The 17,160-nt window shown below is 45.9% G+C and overlaps 2 protein-coding genes across 5 annotated transcripts in view; both read left to right on the plus strand.

The window, feature by feature from the left end:
- LOC115146987 (zinc finger and BTB domain-containing protein 7B-like) overlaps positions 1-10,658 on the plus strand; it is a 27,398-nt gene extending 16,740 nt beyond the window's left edge. For 2 of the 3 annotated variants that reach the window (XM_029688992.2, XM_029688986.2), the window contains exons 3-4: positions 5,097-6,181; positions 6,381-10,658. In XM_029688992.2, the coding sequence (XP_029544852.1) occupies positions 5,103-6,181; positions 6,381-7,017 (1,716 nt within the window). In that variant the 5' untranslated portion in view covers positions 5,097-5,102 and the 3' untranslated portion in view covers positions 7,018-10,658. Of the gene's footprint in view, positions 1-3,048; positions 3,306-5,096; positions 6,182-6,380 lie in introns of those variants that run through there. The other variant, XM_029688980.2, reaches the window with a different exon arrangement.
- On the plus strand, positions 7,674-17,160 carry LOC115147016 (NADH dehydrogenase [ubiquinone] flavoprotein 1, mitochondrial-like). Of its 2 annotated transcripts, none has more exons than XM_029689017.2 (11): positions 7,674-7,762; positions 11,522-11,633; positions 11,768-11,850; positions 12,099-12,269; positions 13,803-13,986; positions 15,070-15,259; positions 15,447-15,659; positions 15,737-15,903; positions 16,000-16,081; positions 16,262-16,407; positions 16,793-17,160. In XM_029689017.2, the coding sequence occupies exons 2-11, from the start codon at positions 11,523-11,525 to the stop codon at positions 16,886-16,888; spliced, it is 1,443 nt and encodes a 480-aa protein (XP_029544877.2). In that variant the 5' UTR covers positions 7,674-7,762; position 11,522; the 3' UTR covers positions 16,889-17,160. The 2 variants fall into 2 exon arrangements, with proteins under 2 accessions (XP_029544877.2, XP_064863216.1); XM_065007144.1 differs by lacking the exon at positions 7,674-7,762 and adding an exon at positions 11,013-11,269.

The raw sequence follows: 17,160 nt of genomic DNA on the forward strand, positions 1-17,160 counted from the left end.
TTGATTAAACACATGTCAGTGTATGTTTGGGTGGCTGTGTAATCTATCTGTTGATTAAACACACGTCAGTGTATGTTTGGGTGGCTGTGTAATCTATCTGTTGATTAAACACATGTCAGTGTATGTTTGGGTGGCTGTGTAATCTATCTGTTGATTAAACACATGTCAGTGTATGTTTGGGTGGCTGTGTAATCTATCTGTTGATTAAACACATGTCAGTGTATGTTTGGGTGGCTGTGTAATCTATGTGTTGATTAAACACATGTCAGTGTATGTTTGGGTGGCTGTGTAATCTATGTGTTGATTAAACACACGTCAGTGTATGTTTGGGTGGCTGTGTAATCTATCTGTTGATTAAACACATGTCAGTGTATGTTTGGGTGGCTGTGTAATCTATCTGTTGATTAAACACATGTCAGTGTATGTTTGGGTGGCTGTGTAATCTATGTGTTGATTAAACACATGTCAGTGTATGTTTGGGTGGCTGTGTAATCTATCTGTTGATTAAACACACGTCAGTGTATGTTTGGGTGGCTGTGTAATCTATCTGTTGATTAAACACATGTCAGTGTATGTTTGGGTGGCTGTGTAATCTATCTGTTGATTAAACACATGTCAGTGTATGTTTGGGTGGCTGTGTAATCTATCTGTTGATTAAACACATGTCAGTGTATGTTTGGGTGGCTGTGTAATCTATCTGTTGATTAAACACATGTCAGTGTATGTTTGGGTGGCTGTGTAATCTATGTGTTGATTAAACACATGTCAGTGTATGTTTGGGTGGCTGTGTAATCTATCTGTTGATTAAACACACGTCAGTGTATGTTTGGGTGGCTGGCTATCTGTTGATTAAACACATGTCAGTGTATGTTTGGGTGGCTGTGTAATCTATCTGTTGATTAAACACATGTCAGTGTATGTTTGGGTGGCTGTGTAATCTATCTGTTGATTAAACACATGTCAGTGTATGTTTGGGTGGCTGTGTAATCTATGTGTTGATTAAACACATGTCAGTGTATGTTTGGGTGGCTGTGTAATCTATGTGTTGATTAAACACACGTCAGTGTATGTTTGGGTGGCTGTGTAATCTATCTGTTGATTAAACACATGTCAGTGTATGTTTGGGTGGCTGTGTAATCTATCTGTTGATTAAACACATGTCAGTGTATGTTTGGGTGGCTGTGTAATCTATGTGTTGATTAAACACATGTCAGTGTATGTTTGGGTGGCTGTGTAATCTATCTGTTGATTAAACACACGTCAGTGTATGTTTGGGTGGCTGTGTAATCTATCTGTTGATTAAACACATGTCAGTGTATGTTTGGGTGGCTGTGTAATCTATCTGTTGATTAAACACACGTCAGTGTATGTTTGGGTGGCTGTGTAATCTATGTGTTGATTAAACACATGTCAGTGTATGTTTGGGTGGCTGTGTAATCTATCTGTTGATTAAACACATGTCAGTGTATGTTTGGGTGGCTGTGTAATCTATCTGTTGATTAAACACACGTCAGTGTATGTTTGGGTGGCTGTGTAATCTATAGTGCTGTATGTTAGTTAAACAGGGATCAGCAGCCAGAGATGGCTGTCCCTGACTGTTAGAACAGGGGCTGCTGAACAACTAGAAACTAGAAACTGGGTGACTAAGAGAGAGCGAGAAACGACAGGGGACGAGGGGAGAAAGAGAAAATGTCTTGCTGTTATGTCTTACCGTCAAACAAAGACCATTCCTACTTTTTGTGTGTGTGTGTGTGTGTGTGTATTTCAGGGTGTCTCGTTTAAGTGACTCACAATTCGATTAACAGGAATCTTTTCCCTTTTTCTGAACAACATGTATACCCTTCTGAACAACACGTATAGCCTTCTGAACAACACTTACATCCCCCTTCTGAGGAATCAAAAACCACCCCTTTTTTTATTTTACACCGGAAACTAAACACTAGTATTGCTCTTCATATGTCTTTATCTCTCACTCCCCCTCTCTTTCTCTGTTCACTTCATCTCTCTTTTTATCTCCTCTGATTTCTAGGAGGGGGATTCTGTTAGCATTAACAAAACCTCATCTCATCTTATTGTTTTGTGCCTCATGACAGGTTCACACACACACACACACACACACACACACACACACACAGTGTTTTCGGTGGGGATTTTGACCTTTCTGGCAGCACCGTCGATGTCCTCCTCGTCTACAGCTTTTTCCAGGGCGTTGTTTTAGATGCTTACGAGCGTAGGAGACACCTCAAACAAATCTCCCTGAAATCACTTCCTACCTGCTCTGAGAGCGGCGGTGGCACAAACCCATGCCAGCGTCGATAGCTTCATGCATCAAACCCAGAATGTTACATGTTAAGAGTTGTTTTAGTGAACAAGCTTTCATTTGGAGAAGACTTCACAGAGTCAGTCAAAGTTGCCTTATGGATTGTTCTAATGTGACTTTATCATCATCACAGACCATCTGTAATATGGCATGTTGGTTGCTTCATCTAATATCTACCTTGATGTCTGTGGCTGGGTCTATTATGACTCACAGCACCAATATGATTTTGGTTCTTACGTTACTTCTACTTTAACAATTTTGATGTTGGCTGACTTGGCTAAATTTGCACATATTTGACAATGTTGTAGGGTATTTTTGAGCTTCTTTCAAGGTCCCTCATCAGTAATGTAGGTACATAGAGATCCTTAATTCTGTGCATAAGTGGCTGGTGGCTGAAGGATGAGACCACGGGCTGTTTCTCAATAGCCCAGCACGGCTTCCTTTCTCTTTCTTCTTCGAGGAGAAGAAGCCACTTTAGACTATTGTACCCAAGTTCCCCCCACCTGTCTAGACAGATGGACAAACATCCCTCCTACCTGTCCATCAGCCAAGGTCAGAGGTCAGATCTGTGGTCGGGGAGGGGCAGGCCAGGAAGTTATTTATTTCGGAAACTTATGATCGCTCGTTTCGGAAAATGGACCCACTGTATTTTGGAGAGAGGGGCGCGTGGGCGAAAAGGGGGGAGGGGTATCTCTCAATCTCTCTCTCCGCCGCCAAGCACCTTCTTTTCATAAAACAGGAAGAGAGAGAACGAGCGAGAGAGAAAGAGGTAGACATCCCCAAGGATGAACGCGAAACCCCAACTTCTCTGAACTTGGAGAGTTAAAGGTTTAAGGAGAGCGAGGGAGAATAGAAGGCTGTAATATAGGAAGGAAGAAGCAAGTAAGAGCGAGGAAGACTGAAGTACAAAAACACTTATGCCATGACACAGACACAGCATCGCCTCCTGTCGACGGTCCCTCTATCAGCCATGAAGGCAGGAAAGGTAGGGGTGCCGTTTGGGTTTAGACACAGCTGATGGGTTGAGGTTGGGAGGGTAAGGTTTGGGTAAGGTTCTGTTGATACAGGTGGGATTGGGGTTTCTGTTGAAGAGCGATGATATGAACGTTAGTATGTGGACTGTATGGGTGGGGTGTGTGTGTTTTTGACATTGCATGAAGATCAACAGACCACAAACTGAACAATGGGGACTCGGGGAGCCAAGAGAGAGAGACACGCAACGTGTGTGTGTGTGTGTGTATTTATTGAGGTGTGTCTTGGAGCAGGTTAGTCAGGTGAAACAGAATGTACTGTCGTCGAGGAGAGCCCCTCCAGGGTGCTATGTGGACAGTATTATAGGATGGTTAGGGGGCTGTTGGTGGTTGCTATGGGAGGGAGACAAAGGTGGGGGAGGAGGGGGGAGTTAGTCTGTTGTTTGTGAAAATGTAGTCTGCTCAGGTGAGTGGTACTGTGGAACAGGAGAGGAGGTTAGGTGAGAGCCAGGGGAACAGGAGAGGAGGTTAGGTGAGAGCCAGGGGAACAGGAGAGGAGGTTAGGTGAGAGCCAGGGGAACAGGAGAGGAGGGCCCTTGGGTGTTATAAATGAACCTCATCATATGGATACATAGACAATATAGACTTCTATAGACCTGGTAACCTACCTAGAAAGTAGTCTATGGATTAGTAAAATGGAGTAAGACACAAACTTCCGCTGTAGGCCTAAATGCTCTCTCTGTTTCACACTCTCTCACTCTCTTCCTCCATTATACACCTCCCCTGGAGGGCATGTGTGAAAGGGAGGACACGGAGTGGGTGATGAGGGCTTGAAAAGAAGGGAGGAGAAGAACAAGCTTCTGTTATCCTCACATAAACACTTCTAGACACGTCTTGTTTTACCCAACATGAACTCTTCTCTGTTTTCACTTTCCTAAAGTCAAAGTTCTGTTTCAGGAAATACCACACCGCACACTGTTAAGGTTAGACTCAGTGAGCAGAATCCTGACTTGAAATACATCCATAGAACTTGAATCTTCCTTTGACGATGTGACATACGCAAAAGCTCTATCACCTTGTGTGTGGACGTCGTCCCCAGTACAGTCTGACTCCTCTCTTTCACCTTCCTCTTTCTGTCTCTTCCTCACCTTCGTCTCTCTCTCTATTTTTAATCAAGGAGCTAATACTATCAACCACTGACACACACACACACACACTCTCTCTCTCTCTCTCTCTCTCTCTCTCTGGCACCCCTTTCTCCTCTACCCCCTCTGATCCTCCCAGTTGTTCCCCCTTCCCACCCCCTCTGCCAAAATCACTTTTTCCTGATGTCGTAATCTGGGGTTGAGGGGGTGTTAGTTCGAGGGAGAAGGGAGGAGTGATTGAAGGAGGGATAGCTCTTGTTTAATATGGTCCCTCACGTGAAGGAGAGCTCTTTGTGGAAGTCACGCTAGTAATGAGAAGCTACAGTACCAACCAAAATATCTCTGCACCGTGACTGCATTAACTAACACAGGTTTACTTGACAAAGGACACGTCCATGCACTGAGGTATTCTAGGTATGTCAGCATTTGTTTTCTGGTATTCAAAGCCATGAAATGTGATCTATATCAAAAGCATACACAATATTGTTCTGATGTCATTGCTTGACATTCACCACACCAGAAGAAATGTTTTAAAAAACTTTGTCTGATTCTTGTTGTTTTTTTTCATGTAAAAAACCCATCTGTGGCCACCGAATTATTTTGATTCAGCCTGAACTTCAATGTCTGTGTCTTATTCTAACCAACTGTTCCCTCCTGCAGGTGGCGATGTCTCCAGGAGAGGACGGTCTGATCGGGATTCCCTTCCCAGAGCACAGCAGCGAGATCCTGTTCCGCCTCAACGCCCAGCGCAGGGCGGGGCTACTCTGTGACCTCACCCTGACCTCGCGGGGTGCCCGCTACCCTACCCACCGCTCCGTCATGGCTGCCGTCAGCCTCTACTTCCGCGGGCTGTTTGGAGCGGAGGAGGGGGCCGAGGCAGGGGCCGAGGCGGGGGGAGGAGGAGGAGGGTTCAGTGTGTGCCAGCTGGACTGTGTCGCGCCCGATGCCCTGGATGCCCTGCTGGAGTTTGCCTACACGGCCACCCTGACCATCCGCAGCTCTGGCATGAGAGATGTGTTGAGAGGAGCTCAGTTACTGGGGATCCAGTGTGTGGTTGATGCCTGTAGAGACATACTGGGGGAGGCGGCGGGGGAGGTAGAGTGGGAGACGGGGGAGGAGAGGGAGAGAAGGGTGGAGAGTGAGAGAAGGGTGAAGAAAGGCTCCCGGAGGAAGATCGACAGACGGAGAGTCACCAAGGTGGAGTCATCGCACCACCAGCCACTGCCTCATCGCCCCAACATTAACACACACCAGCACCCCTCCACTCCTCCTCCACACCCCTCACCTGTTCAAGACGGGGCCCACTCTCATCCCTCCACCCGACCCCCCAGCCCTGAGCAGGATGAACACCCCCCCACCACGGGACAGAACGGGGAGTGGAAGCAGGGCAGGGATGCAGGGAGAGGGAGTACAGCAGTCAACGGAGGGGTGCACTGGCCTCAGGAGCGCCTCCTCGCCCCCCACCCCCCTATTCCCCTCTCAGACGACAGGCTGTCAGAAGACGAGGAGGAGATGGAGGGAGTGGGGAACGGTGGGGTGCCCAGCTTTACTTCAGCCCCCCTGGCAGAGCAAGAGGTGGCCACAGGGGCAGGAGGAGGGGGTAGGAAGAGGAAGTCTCAGACCCCCCAGCAGTGTCCTGTCTGTCAGAAGATCATCCACGGAGCAGGGAAGCTGCCCAGACACATGAGAACACACACCGGGGAGAAACCATTCGAGTGCTCTACCTGCGGGGTCCGCTTTACCAGGTATGTACCTGTGTGTTTAACACTATTATCACCAGGTATGTACCTGTGTGTTTTAACACTATTATCACCAGGTATGTACCTGTGTGTTTAACACTATTATCACCAGGTGTGTACCTGTGTGTTTAACACTATTATCTACAGAGCTAGCATTGTTCTACATATGATGCTGAGCCATTATCCTCTCTCCTTTCTCTCTCAGGAATGACAAGTTGAAGATCCACATGCGTAAACACACAGGGGAGCGTCCGTACCCTTGCCCCCACTGCCCTGCCCGCTTCCTGCATTCCTACGACCTAAAGAACCACCTGTCTCTCCATAGTGGGGCACGCCCCTTCGAGTGCCCGCTCTGCCACAAGGCCTTCGCCCGTGAGGACCACCTCCAGCGCCACCGCAAGGGCCTCAGCTGCCTGGAGGTCCGTACCCGGGCACGGCCGAGGCGCGGGCCTGGGGCTGACCACGGGGAAGAGGGCAGAAGGGTTAGAGGAGGAGGAAGAGGGTATTCTCCAGACCAACTCGACCCACTGGAGAATCTGGCCCTGCAGCCCCACGCCTCAGCATTCCACCCCCGTGCTGGGATGGTTGGCCTGGGGGATGGTGCTGAGGCTGGGGCTGGAGGTCAAATGGTGTTCCAGGAGGAGGCTGACAGGGAGCAAGCTATAGCCCTCCTAGGGCCTCACAGGTTACCCTACCCTGGTTTGCTGTGGAGAGGCCTGGAGCTGGGGGTGAAAGGGGTGGAGGGGGAGGAGGCAGGCGGGGGCCACTCTCCTGCACTTCAGCATGCAAGATGGGATAAGGAGGCAGAGGAGGAGGCAGAGGAGGATGAGGAAGACGAGTGAGAAGAGAGGAAGAGAAGAGCGTGCATGGATGTGTATGCGTGTGCATGTGTTTGTGTGCACGTATGTGCATTTGTATATGCATAAGTGTGTGTGTGCGTGCGTGCGTGCGTGCGTGTGTGTGTCACCTACAGTATGGATGGGGATCTCACTCAGGTGACTGGACCTGCTCCTTCTTACAAAGCGCTTAGAGAGACTAAACGATACAAAAAGAATAATGGAAAACGGGTTTTCTGATTTGTTATTGTTGTTTCATGGCTCTCTGTTTTTATTTCAGTTGTCTTTTATTTCTATTTTCCATTATTTCTATTTTATTTCCTGCTGTGGTTATTCTTATTAGCTGTACATAAAAAGAGGCTTTATTGAGGGAATGTTTTGCCCCATGTGCTGATGGGGATATGGGGTTATTTTCTCTCACTATGCAAACTGAAGTCAGGAGATGAGAAAAATTATGTGTCCTAAAAAAAAGGGGGAGAAAAGAAATCATGTATTTTTGAACAGAGTGGTGTTAGAGTAATATAACAATCAAATGTTATTGAAGTTCAAACAATGTATGTACAACATCCATCTGGCACTACTAAACCCTATCACTCTTCATGTCACTATACTAGCACTCTCAGCGGGGTAGTAAGAAACCAGAATCATGCGGTTTTCAGTGGAAAAGCAGAGAAGACACAAAGCCTGAAAACCAGTAGCTTCCGGTTCCTTCCGACCCACTCAGGCGTTTGTTTTACGCCTGCTAAATTAGGTAAGTATAGTAGTAGGTGTGTAATCTGCTGTTTGACTTTGGGTGTACCCTACTACCCTCTAGTGGTTATTGGTGGAGCTAGTCGCCAATGGCAACAAGTCACCAGGTTTCCTATTGAAGACATTATCTAACAGTAACAGTCATATTTTAATAAGGCTTATTATTTTGCTGTCTGTTGTAAGTAGATTTTCATGCCCTTTTATGAGGCACCGATGATACCAAAGATTTCAGTTTATTTCTTCCTAATCAATCAGTTTGATCAAGCACAGGAGCACCAGAGCTATAGATTGAGATGGGCACGCACTGGTTGAATCATTGTTGGTTCCACTCCATTTCAATGAAATTACATTAAACCAACATGGAATAGACATTGAATTGATGTCTGTTCCCAGTGGGATGACTCTAAGGGTATCCTGGGATTTTAGAGCCAAGGTTTGGTTAAAAGACCTGTCTTCATTTGCCCGGTTCTCTGCTGCAGACTGCTAGAAGGGTTGGAGACTGCTTCCATAGGTTCGATTCTCTGTGGAGCTCTAGTGCTCTGTGAAAAATGACTGACCAAAACTAGACTACATCTGCAGGGTCATTGGCTGATTGTTAATGAGAGGTGTGTTTGTTGCTTTAGCGTTTACTTTTTGACATCGACAGGGGACAATTCCTTTCCAAAGTTTCCTTCTTTAGAATGTCTTCTGATCATGCACTCCTCGTTTTTTTTTATTGCAAAAAGAGCGAGAGAAAAGGAGAGACCAAAAGGGAAGGAGGGACCTTGATCTCTTGATTGCTCTGTATTTATTTATTTATTGTTATTTATTGTGGCTTTCCAGTTGAAACTGTGTGTGTGGCCTGACCTAGGGTATCCACAGTGACCTGACCCAGGGTATCCACAGTGACCTGACCCAGGGTATCCACAGTGACCTGACCCAGGGTATCCACAGTGACCTGACCCAGGGTATCCACAGTGACCTGACCCAGGGTATCCACAGTGACCTGACCCAGGGTATCCACAGTGACCTGACCCAGGGTATCCACAGTGACCTGACCCAGGGTATCCACAGTGACCTGACCCAGGGTATCCACAGTGACCTGACACAGGGTATCCACAGTGACCTGACACAGGGTATCCACAGTGACCTGACACAGGGTATCCACAGTGACCTGACCCAGGGTATCCACAGTGACCTGACCCAGGGTATCCACAGTGACCTGACCCAGGGTATCCACAGTGACCTGACCCAGGGTATCCACAGTGACCTGACCCAGGGTATCCACAGTGACCTGACCCAGGGTATCCACAGTGGCCTGACCCAGGGTATCCACAGTGACCTGACCCAGGGTATCCACAGTGACCTGACCCTGGGTTTGACACAGTGACCCGCAACACCACTTGGCTCGGTCCCCTTCTGGCACAGTTGAAGTGCTTCGTACCTGCTTCCTTTAGAGTCTTAAGAAAAACTGCATTGTGCTTAACGTGACGGCTAAGTACACCCAGTGCCATGTTGGGTGAAAGGTCCTCTGTTGGCTATTCTTCCTCCTTTTGCATTTGTTTTGCACAACACATCACACCCTGAAAAGGTACTGCAATAATACTGGCACATTCCATCCTCCGGGAGAGAAAGAAGGGATCAGAAAAGAGAGGGGAAAAAGAGACAGACCGAGCCTTTCTCTCTCTCTTTAGAGCACAAGACAACTGTCGCACCACCCGTAGCCGTTTCACACTTTCAGTTAAAGAGATAAGCATCAACTGCACTTAGGGAGAGAACTGTGTTGTTGATTCAACATGTACTGTATGTTATTGTGTTATCTGTCAACGCTGTGTGTATAAGTCACAGATAGGCCCTTAGGGGGCCTGTCTCTAGGAGACCAGCGACCATCTTGGGTGGCCCATTGCAGGTGTAAGGCTACTTTGCTTACAGATAATCAACTATTTCTTCAAAGTCTGTCACTCTTTAGGTGATAGTGAGTTATGTTCTTTATTTACAACTATTTACGAGAGCTGTAACTCTAGCCTGAAGCTTATGTAGCTCTAGCAGACTGGACCTGTGTGTGCTATCCATTCCGCGCTATGTAGAAGAACTTTCCTTGTTTCTGATTTATTTGCACTAAAATATTGAGAGCTTTTAATTTTTTTTTGTTTCACCTCCTTATCCATTCCATGACGTCACTCAGTATCGTTTATGATTGTAAGAGAAGATATCTGTTTAATGTTCCTTCAATTCTTGATAATAACATTGGTCTATATTCTTTCTACTGCGTAGTGTAATAATCATGGTAAGAGATTGCAATGTAAAGGGGTGAAGCTGCCTTGGACTTTTGGTTTTGTGCTGCAACTATTCTCAGGAAATCTTGAGCAATGCACTAAGTAATTATGCAAAATTGTGGGGGAGATATGCTGTGTATATATATGTAGCCTATGTATGTTCATACATATGTCTGAAGAGGTAGTGACACCTTTCACTCAATAGTACGGTTCCAATATAACCCCTTGTACCATGAGGAAGTAGGATAAAAGCAAATCGAGAAATAGTAGATATCCATTTGTATGGTAAAACATGTACAATTGTAGTGTACATCAATTGAAACCAGCCAGTCACACATTGTGCTGAAAGTTTTTTTTGTGCTGAGGGGTGTTGCTACCAGCATTTAGAGAGCTTGGGGAGTGAATGAGAGGGAAACATTATGCCAGCTGTGAAGCGTGGTGTTTCTATGGAACTTTATGTCGTTTTATTTGGCTTTGGTGAAGGGATCTGGGGTCTGTTTTGAATAGAGACACCACTATCAGGGATACATTTTTGTCTTTCCGTTTTTGGTGGACCTTCTGTCAGAGATATTAATTAATTTTCCCATCATTTGTTTCAGATAATGTAAAGAAAACAGATAAATAAACAAAGATCTATCCCTGTCTGTTTGTTATTTATTTGTTTGACACTAGTGCATGGTTCCATATCCATAGATGGTAGCCTAGGTAGGCCTAATGTATTAGTCTACAGCCTGTTTCCTACTGTATTACATTGTAGAAAATGAGTTGTAACTTCGATCTGTCATTTGGTCTCGTTTATTTAGTGCATTTATTCATCCGATACAAGATGAGAGCCTAATTCAAATTCCCAATGCAATAGATTTCCCACAGCAAAAAGTACTAAATTATAGTAGATTATTATTCACAACAAAAGTTCAAGCACTGAGTAGGCCTAACTTCTCAGCTGCAGTCTTTCACACACTGTACCCAGATTCACTTCTGCCGATGATGCAGGGAGGAATGTCAACCAGCCTCGACACGGGTGGCTTTGGGTTGTCGCAGGCAGACGGAACGTCATAATCCAATTAGCAGCACTAGTTGAGTTCGCTAACCCAACTAGCTAGCCTGACCAACAACCGACTGCACTGCTAACTAAACTGAACGTTTTGTCATTTTTTAGACAGCAGTGAACAAGTCTAGGAGAGAAGCAACAACCCAAAGAGGGAAACCTTTCAGGTTATCAACAACGTCATTGGTCATCTAATGGCAGGAAGGTGAATGGAGATTAGTTAGCGAGAACATTCTTAGCAGCTAAATTAGCTCAACTAGGCTAATTTATCTGGACCAGCAAGTGCGCTTTTAAAAATGTGTTTGGCCAAATGTACATATAATAATATGCTGATATTTTACATACAACTTTATTCAAGTATAGATTGTTAAATGAGCACTAGGGCAATAACTCTGTAGCTGGCTAACTGGACTAGCTAGTTTGCTCCAAACAAAGTTCCCTTCGTTCTCTGTTCCAGGATGCTGACGCTACGACGGATGCTGGCGAGCACAGGTGCGCACTCGGCCGCGGCGCAGCAGTGCGTCTCGCCTCATCTGGCCCAGCGCTACAGCACCGCAGCAAAGCAACAGGTAGCCTTCTATCACCTAGTGTAGTTTAAAACTATTTCTGTTTTCGAGACTAGGCTACAGCTGTCTAGGTCTCCATCTAGCCTATTATCGTTACATACATTATTATATGTATGTGTGTTTATCTGGGTTGCTAGGAGAATCCAAAGAAGACTACATTTGGACCCTTGAGTGATCAAGACCGAATTTTCACAAACTTGTATGGCCGTCATGACTGGAGGTAGTAACATCCCAAACTTAACATCACTCTGCACATACACACACTGGATACCATCAATTCTATGCACATATAGTACCCTTGCCCTCTTCTCCACCATCCACAAAGTGTCCTTGTCTCCTTGTCCCCTTCCCTCAACCTACCCGAGAATACATGATATGTGAAAACAATACATACATCAGGTACATAGGAATTATTAGGTGAATGTGGTCTATTTAAAACTCAATCTATATTTCCCATTGAGTCTCTAGTCTGAAGGGTGCTCTGCGTCGGGGTGACTGGTATAAGACTAAAGAGATCCTTCTGAAGGGGACAGACTGGATCCTGAATGAGGTCAAGGTGTCTGGTCTGAGAGGGAGAGGAGGAGCTGGCTTCCCCACCGGCATGAAGTGGGGCTTCATGAACAAACCCAGCGATGGCAGGTAAGAAAGAGCGAGATTGAGAGAGAGTGTGTGTGCAGGTGCGCGTAACAGTGGCGGTTGGTACCATTTTTGTATGAGCATGGCCTTATTTCTATTCCAGCATATTGGATGACTGTCATTCATATCCCATTCACCCAGCTCAATGTAACATCCACAGGTTCAGGCTACTACTTTTTTTCTTTTTATAATATGTTTATTATTTTCCAATAAAAAATCGAATAAAAAAGACAGCAATACTAACAATGACATTCATTGTACTGTTGAATGGGACGGCCAATTTAGAGGACAAAACAAAACTTAACTCACACATACACAAAATACAACTAAATCCTATTAGGTGGTACATGTATAAGAAGACAGCATATAGTCATTACAAGCAGTGTAGTTAAGCCACAAACAGATATTGAGTGGAGTACAGCACAGAGTGGCAGCAGATCATCAACCCAGTTATGAAGCGGGACTAGACCCTTTATCCAGTATCGGCTGACATATTGTGTAAAACATTGGACTTCTATTGGAGGTATTGTATCGAATCTTTTCCACATGTATTTATTACATTCCCTAAATCCTGTAACCACATTTCAAAGGTAGGTACAGTCTCCAATTTCCAAAATTGCAATATGAGTCTTTTGGCTAATAGAGTACAAAGAGAGACAGCTTTCCCTTCGTGGTTATTCCCATCAACTGTACCAAACAGAGCGGTCAATGGGTCTGGGGCTAGCACTCTATCAAAGGCTCTAGATAAGTAATCAAAAATAAGAGCCCAGTAAACATGTAACTTAGGACATGTCCAGAATAAGTGGGTCAACGTCCCCTCATCCTGCTTGCACCTCTCACAGGTGTTTGAGTAGGTAGCTCAAAAGTGAGAAAAAACTATATATATAGCTATCTCTCTCTCTTGCCTCTCATTCACTTTTGAATAAATTAACTGTTAACTGTTCAATTATTGTCTTAACTATTGTCTTTCTCTTTGAGTCAACTACTCACCACATATTATGCACTGCAGTGCTAGCTAGCTGTAGTTTATGCTTTCAGTACTAGATTAATTATTTGATCCTTTGATTGGATGGACAACATGTCAGTTCATGCTGCAAGAGCTCTTATAGGTTGGAGGATATCCTCCGGAAGTTGACATAATTACTGTGTAAGTCTATGGAAGGGGGTGAGAACCACGATCCTCCTAGGTTTTGTATTGAAGTCAATGTGCCCAGAGGATGAGGGAAACTAGCTGTCCTCCAGGTATGCCTTTGGCTCTACTTTACAGCGTGCTGTTGAGGCTACAGTAGACCATGGTGCTACCCTACAGAGTGCTGTTGAGGCTACAGTAGACCTTCATTGCAAAACATTGTGTTTTAATCAATTATTTGGTGAGGTGAATATATTTAGTATAGTTGTATCTAAAAAGGACAACTTTTTAAATGTTTAACTATTTACATTTTTCTGAAATTCACTGAGGATGATGGTCCTCTCCTTCGTCCCCTGAGGAGCCTACACTGGTGTGTAACATACAGTATCTGTGTCTGTGTATCTCAGACCTAAGTACCTGGTAGTGAATGCAGATGAAGGAGAGCCAGGGACGTGTAAGGACAGAGAGATCATGCGTCACGACCCTCACAAGCTGGTAGAGGGCTGCCTGGTGGCTGGGAGGGCCATGGGAGCCCACGCCGCTTACATCTACATCAGAGGAGAGTTCTACAACGAGTCCTCCAATACACAGGTCAGTTCTACAACGAGTCCTCCAATACACAGGTCAGTTCTACAACGAGTCCTCCAATACACAGGTCAGTTCTACAACGAGTCCTCCAATACACAGGTCAGTTCTACAACGAGTCCTCCAATACACAGGTCAGTTCTACAACGAGTTCTCCAATACACAGGTCAGTTCTACAACGAGTCCTCCAATACACAGGTCAGTTCTACAACGAGTCCTCCAATACACAGGTCAGTTCTACAACGAGTCCTCCAATACACAGGTCAGTTCTACAACGAGTTTTCCAATACACAGGTCAGTTCTACAACGAGTCCTCCAATACACAGGTCAGTTCTACAACGAGTCCTCCAATACACAGGTCAGTTCTACAACGAGTCCTCCAATACACAGGTCAGAGTTCTACAACGAGTCCTCCAATACACAGGTCAGAGTTCTACAACGAGTCCTCCAATACACAGGTCAGAGTTCTACAACGAGTCCTCCAATACACAGGTCAGAGTACTACAACGAGTCCTCCAATACACAGGTCAGAGTACTACAACGAGTCCTCCAATACACAGGTCAGAGTACTACAACGAGTCCTCCAATACACAGGTCAGTTCTACAACGAGTCCTCCAATACACAGGTCAGTTCTACAACGAGTCCTCCAATACACAGGTCAGTTCTACAACGAGTCCTCCAATACACAGGTCAGTTCTACAACGAGTCCTCCAATACACAGGTCAGAGTTCTACAACGAGTCCTCCAATACACAGGTCAGAGTTCTACAACGAGTCCTCCAATACACAGGTCAGAGTTCTACAACGAGTCCTCCAATACACAGGTCAGAGTTCTACAACGAGTCCTCCAATACACAGGTCAGAGTTCGATAACGAGTCCTCCAATACACAGGTCAGAGTTCTACAACGAGTCCTCCAATACACAGGTCAGAGTTCGAAAACGAGTCCTCCAATACACAGGTCAGTGTTCGAAAACGAGTCCTCCAATACACAGGTCAGACTACCTGCTTAGGCTGGCTGGAGTCCTGTCCTCTCCTGTCTCCTCAACAAACTAACACACACACACTTACAGTATGTCCTGTCCACCAGGTGGCGATAAACGAGGCGTATGCAGCAGGGTTGATAGGCAAGAACGCGTGTGGCTCTGGGTACGACTTTGATGTGTTTGTGATGCGGGGGGCAGGAGCCTACATCTGTGGGGAGGAGACGGCCCTCATCGAGTCCCTGGAGGGCAAGCAGGGGAAACCCAGACTCAAACCACCCTTCCCCGCTGACATAGGTGAGGAAATTACCTACCACCTTTACATGTTGTCACGTTATCACATTAACTTGGTTCATGTGTTTTTTTCCGAAAGGGAAGTGTACATTACATTTCTGACAGTTCAGTTGTTTTCTGTAGACTGTGAAAATAAATGCTCTTCTTAATGACTTTCCCTCAATGTACCACCTTGTCTTTGGGTCTCCAGGGGTGTTCGGATGCCCAACAACGGTTGCTAATGTGGAGACGGTTGCTGTGGCACCTGCTATCTGTCGTCGAGGTGGAGCGTGGTTTGCGAGCTTCGGGAGAGAGAGGAATGCTGGGACAAAGCTGTTCAACATCTCTGGTCACGTAAACACTCCGTGCACAGTAGAGGAAGAGATGTCCATTCCTCTCAGAGAACTCATAGACAGACACGCAGGTGTGTATTAGTGTGTATATTATTGGTGCTGCTGATATTTGTGCGCCTGACCCTCCCCTCGTCTCTGATTGGTTCAGGAGGTGTGAGGGGCGGCTGGGACAACCTACTGGGAGTGATCCCTGGAGGCTCCTCCACACCCATTATCCCTCGCTCTGTGTGTGATGATGTCATGATGGATTTTGATGACCTCGTCCGCGCAGAGTCCGCTCTGGGCACCGCCGCTGTCATCGTCATGGACAAATCTGTAAGAACGCACTCACACACTCTATTTACGTTATATTGATGAACATTATATTTAAGACAAATCAAACTAAACAAATAGTTTTATTTATTCCCCCAGACTGATGTAATCAGAGCCATCGCCCGCCTAGTTGAGTTCTATAAACATGAGAGCTGTGGCCAGTGCACCCCCTGCAGGGAAGGTAAGGAACTACACAGTCTTTATAATTGAATGTCCACAGGTTTTGCTCCTACATAGCTTATTGCTCAAACATAAAACCCCATCCCACTTCTGATAATCTGATATCTGAGTGCCACAAAAATGACTGGGTGGATAAGTTGATCTCATCTCTCTCTCCCTATTTCGTTCTACCCCCCACCAGGAGTGGACTGGATGGATAAGATGATGTGGCGGTTTGTGCGTGGCGACGCGGCCAACTCTGAGATTGATATGATCTGGGAGCTGAGTAAACAGATCGAGGGCCATACCATCTGTGCCCTGGGGGACGGAGCTGCATGGCCTGTACAGGTGAGTACTGGGGTCAGAGGTTAGATAGGTGAGACTACTGGTGGATGGGGCTGCATGGCCTGTACAGGTGAGACTACTGGGGGACGGGGCTGCATGGTCTGTGACTACTTGGTTCAGAGGTTAGTTAGGAACAGATGAGACTACTGGGGTCAGAGGTTAGTTAGGAACAGGTGAGACTACTAGGGTCAGGTTAGTTAGGAACAGGTGAGACTACTGGGGTCAGAGGTTAGACAGGTACAGGTGAGACTACTGGGGTCAGAGGTTAGACAGGTACAGGTGGGACTACTGGGATCAAAGGTTAGCTAGGTGAGACTATTGGAGTTGGAGAAACTGTTGAAGTAACACCCTGACCTCCTCTCCCTCCACCCTTCTCTTCCTTGTTTAGGGTCTGGTTCGCCACTTCCGTCCGGTCATGGAGAGCCGCATCTCGGAGTACCACAAGAAGAACCCTGCCAGGGAGGCTGACATTGAGATGATCTGAGACAGATATCAGACTGAGACAAAACTCCCTGCTCCTAACATGCTGATCTTATCACTCCTCACTTCAAATCATTTCCATTGCTCAATGACTGCTTCCGTTTTATTGGGTATTTACTGTATGTTAATGAACCTAGCACCTATTCAATACCGACCCACTTTGTTTGTTTTCATGCATGGTTGTTATTGTGTTCATGTATTTAATCATTTCATGTATGTACTTCAGATGACCACTGAATATACAAGGAAAGTGCACATAAAGTTCAATCAATCTGG

This window comes from Oncorhynchus nerka, linkage group LG3 (genome assembly GCF_034236695.1).
Source record: "Oncorhynchus nerka isolate Pitt River linkage group LG3, Oner_Uvic_2.0, whole genome shotgun sequence".
Lineage (NCBI taxonomy): Eukaryota > Metazoa > Chordata > Actinopteri > Salmoniformes > Salmonidae > Oncorhynchus > Oncorhynchus nerka.

Excerpts from the sequence above, each read along its gene's own strand:
- LOC115147016 (XM_065007144.1), top strand. Across the intron at positions 13,987-15,069 it reads ACGAGTCCTCCAATACACAG|GTGGCGATAAACGAGGCGTA; the intron begins GTCAGTTCTACA and ends CCTGTCCACCAG. Across the intron at positions 15,660-15,736 it reads ACTCATAGACAGACACGCAG|GAGGTGTGAGGGGCGGCTGG; the intron begins GTGTGTATTAGT and ends TGATTGGTTCAG.